Genomic DNA, 4,084 nt, shown 5'->3' on the forward strand with positions numbered 1-4,084 from the left:
CGCACGCGCACGCACGCACACACACACACACACAAACACACACACACACACACACACACACACACACACACACACACCTGCTATTTTTACCCTTATTAGAGCTATGACCCATTATGGTATTCCTTTAGACGTCATTAAATATTGTCAGATGATAGATTATTTGAAGGTCTTGAACATATGTGTAGGCATCACTAAGTTGTGCTTCTTCATTGCTTCCTTATAATTCCCATTAATATTAATGGTAATTGTTAACTGTCCTATAGTTAAGGCCTGGATGGGCATCCAGCGCCTTGACCCTGTGCTGCGGTCTTTCGGGGCCAGGATGTGGCATCAATGTTGCGGGCTTTATATTACATCTCCTCAAACATTTAGCTTGGATTTAGATTTTTATTTTACAATCTATACTTTGTTCTTTCCCTGCAACATATTTTTCTCCACTTCACAGATCATCTCAGTCATGGCTAATCGAGCAAATCTTTGTCAATATTAAAACATTACTACTCTTTTTTACTCCAGTATCGCTTATTATGTCAACCTGACGCATCTCTTTTTTTTTTTTTTACAGTAATGCACACTATCAGGCCTCAGACCTGCGGATTATTGTCAGTTATGCTCAATTTATTTTTCTGTAAGCTTATTTTTAATCCATAACTTTTATATGACTTTTTACCTTTGAGGTATCATTTTTATTGTCTAAAGCACTGTAACTATTTTTTTATTAAGTTCTTAAAATAAAGATTACTTTGATTAATAATTTAATCAATACAGACTCAAAAACACAGGCTACCAATGCAAAGTTGGAATTAGAAGTATTTTTGAAAATAAAATAAAATCTACAACTTAACACATGGTATATGAATGCCTGAAGATCAAAACTTAAACCGGTTTTCATCAGGCCTGTGTTTTCTGAATTTAATGTAGACAGCTAAATAAATTGCTGAATCACATCACATAGGTCTATAAATAAAAATAAAAATAAAAAAAACAATTGAACGCAACTTTTAAATAGTCAGTTTTATTTCTTTCCAGAAAAAGATATAGGAAACTCGTCAATTAAATATTTAGACAAAAAATGATATTTCATGATCAAATTAAAAAAAAAGGCGCCTGCTAAAATAAATTTTTGCCATTAAAGGTGGGGAGGGAAGGATGGTTTTAAACATATCTACAACATTCTTTTAAAACAGATCCGTCCAATTTCCAACACTGGCGAAATCGTGCTTCTGCTTTAATTGTCTCTGTTACCTGAGATACAAATGAAAACACGAATTCAAAGTCCGCTTTAATATCGCGCTGATTATTCATTCGCACTGCTCATGTGTTTGGCCAGGTCAGAGACGCCGCGCTGAGTCTGTAATTTCTGATACTCCTGGTGTAAACTGAGGAGGTGCGGGGACGCCGCGGGGTGGAAAAGCGTAGGAGACGCGTAGGCAGCGCCGGAGGTCAGGGGAGAGGAGAAAGCAGTACATTGAGCCGGGGAGAAGGGTTCAATACCGGGCTGCGACTGGAGGAAAGCCTTGGCCGCCAGGGCGCTCCGGGAGAAGAAGCTGGACAGAGCCGGCAGGATGCTGCTGACAGGTGGGATGGAGGCGGGCGCGCACGGCGACGGCGCGTGGTGATGGATGTACGGGTATATCTCCAGGCTGGGCAGCTGCAGACCCGCCGCGCCGAGCCCGTAGGCGCCGTGGGGGAAGCCGTGCAGTCCGCTGGGCTCCAGGTGCTGCTCCTTGAGCGCGCCGAAGCGAAAGTGCTGCCGCTTGAACCGCTTCCTCCGACGCAGAAAACTCCCGTTCTCGAACATGTCCGAGGAGTTGGGATCCAGCGTCCAGTAGTTGCCCTTCCCCGGGTTCCCGGGCTCTCTGGGCATCTTTACAAAGCAGTCATTGAGCGACAGGTTGTGTCGGATGGAGTTCTGCCAAGCTGGGAATTTCTCACGGTAATAAACGAAACGGTGGCTGATAAAGTCACATATCTCGCTGAGGGTGAGGCGTTTCTTTGGACTCTGCAGTATGGCCATCGTTATCAGAGCGATGTAGGAGTATGGAGGCTTCACCGACGTGGGACCTTTGGTTTTTGCAGGGGGACTCGCCGACGAAGGGCTGCAGGAGTCCCGGTCCTTACTTTGGCTGCCGGAGGACTCGGTCAAAGTCTCCGTGTCGCGGTCCTGCTCGCCCTGTGCCTCACCCAAAGGTAAGAGGTGCTCCTCTCCGTTATCTTTGAGTTCCTCTCCTACCACGTCGATAACAATATCCTCCATGAGGTCCAAGTCCAATGTCATAGTAGATGCCCGTGGGTACAGCCGATATCACCTGCCAACAGGTGGGAGGATGACAGCTCTCTTCTTAAATGCGAGGAATAGATTTTTACGCACAACTCATCTCCATTCACAAAAAAGTGAACGCAAAAGTCTGAGGCACAAACTCTCCTCCTACTTTTCAAGACGAGACAAACAACCTCTCCAAACCACAAGGCATCCGTGCGGATATCCCAATTTCGATGCCTAGAAGCGCAGGAAAACGGTCAACGAGTGATTTCTGGTGTGCGTAAAGCGTAAAAGTGTGCGTCCTCCGAGATGTCCAGCATCATCTGTAATCTTTGTTGCTTTCCTGTGGATCGGGTGGATGTGATGTCATGTCGAGGCATGAGGAACAGGATCCTGACCAATGGAAACGATGCAAAGGGTACCATGAAGGCCTATACCAGTCACCGGTTCACTCTCATCATCATCCCATCAATCCGCATTCAACATCATGGACATTAGAGCTTCATTCAGTAAAAAAACAAAAAAAACAACGATCATATATGCGCATGAAATTAGAATATGACTATTTGTCAGAGAGAATAAGACCGTATTCATCCGAATGTTTATTTCAGCTTCTCTTCAACTGGATCTAATTATCACAATACATTTGAATAAAATGAATGTAAAATTTAATGACTACAGATGTTTTATGAGTTTCTCGAGTATATCCAAATCATATATTAGGCTACTCACAAGAAAAACAAAGTCCTTTAACAGTGGAAATATTCGTAGTAGAACACTCCTAATCTAAGTTTAGTATTATTATAATTTTTTTTTTTTTACAAATTAATTTTATTTCATACGATTTTCGCCTCTGCGAAAGTAGTTTGATCTTATTACAAACGGGGTGTTAAGCGAAATTCCGTGTTACAGTAACTTGAAGCCCAATTTTGTCGAAAGTTCCAATTATAAGAAAAAAATAACTTTGACATCTTAATACTCTATAAATCTAAAAATGGGGGGAACACTTTTCTAAAACAGTGGATAAAATGCTGTCATCTAAGTGCTCTAGTGCATTTTGTGTTTTTGTTTCAAGTGAGAAAGGACAATAAAAGCAGTTGTATTTGGGGACATCAGATCAGTGTCTTGCAGACAGAGGGGGGAAATCCCTCGACACTTCTCTACGTGAGGCAGGGGCTTAAGCCTTAATCTCCCTCGAAGGCGTCTGCAGCCGCACTTGACGCACACACTTAATGCACAATTATATGTTTTCAGCAGACCTACAACAGGGGATAATGCGGGAATGACTGATTTTGTAGTTCTTCCTAAAATAATAATTTGCACCCTTTGAATAAACTGATAAGAAGTAGACTGTGCCTGTTATTAACCGAGCAAAAATCGCACTCAGACTTTCGTTTCCATACTAAAGAATGCCTGAGGAATGAAAGAAATATTAATAAATAGCACCATGTGTGAAATGGAGAAGGAAAATAAAATATTTGACCTGTGTATTGTGGTGAAGAAACCCTACACGTTCTGCTCTCCGTTTGAGCGCAAACCTATCAAAGTGCGCCATAACCCCGTCAGATTATCTTCTTTAATAATGGGCGACTGAAAGTAGAATGGTAATATTGGGATGAAAGTAATAGATTTTCACTTGCCCAGACATAAAAGAGGAGTCAGGAGTGGAGGGCGCTTTCGGTATTGTTGGGAGGCCCCTGGTTGTTTGTGTTTAATGATGGAGCCCTTTGTTGGGGATTCCCACATTTCCTGCCTCTAATCGTATTGATACCTCGGGGCAGAGGGGGACTGGGTCCGGACTGGGTGGGCTATACGGTACCA

At 42.8% G+C, this 4,084-nt stretch overlaps 1 protein-coding gene across 1 annotated transcript; it reads right to left on the bottom strand.

The window, feature by feature from the left end:
* Positions 1–1,047: 1,047 nt before the first annotated feature.
* On the bottom strand, positions 1,048–2,278 carry foxd7 (forkhead box D7). Its single transcript, XM_071531269.1, has one exon. It carries the CDS (start codon positions 2,276–2,278, stop codon positions 1,298–1,300), a length of 981 nt encoding a protein of 326 aa, XP_071387370.1. The 3' UTR covers positions 1,048–1,297.
* Between the last annotated feature and the right edge of the window lie 1,806 nt (positions 2,279–4,084).

The sequence above is a fragment of the Centroberyx affinis genome, unplaced genomic scaffold (assembly GCF_046629955.1).
Source record: "Centroberyx affinis isolate AG114_WGS23_722 - 3 ecotype Tasmania unplaced genomic scaffold, CSIRO-AGI_Caff_v1 ptg002059l_1, whole genome shotgun sequence".
NCBI lineage: Eukaryota > Metazoa > Chordata > Actinopteri > Beryciformes > Berycidae > Centroberyx > Centroberyx affinis.

Excerpts from the sequence above, each read along its gene's own strand:
- foxd7 (XM_071531269.1), bottom strand. The coding sequence starts at position 2,278 with ATGACATTGGACTTGGACCTCATGGAGGATATTGTTATCGACGTGGTA.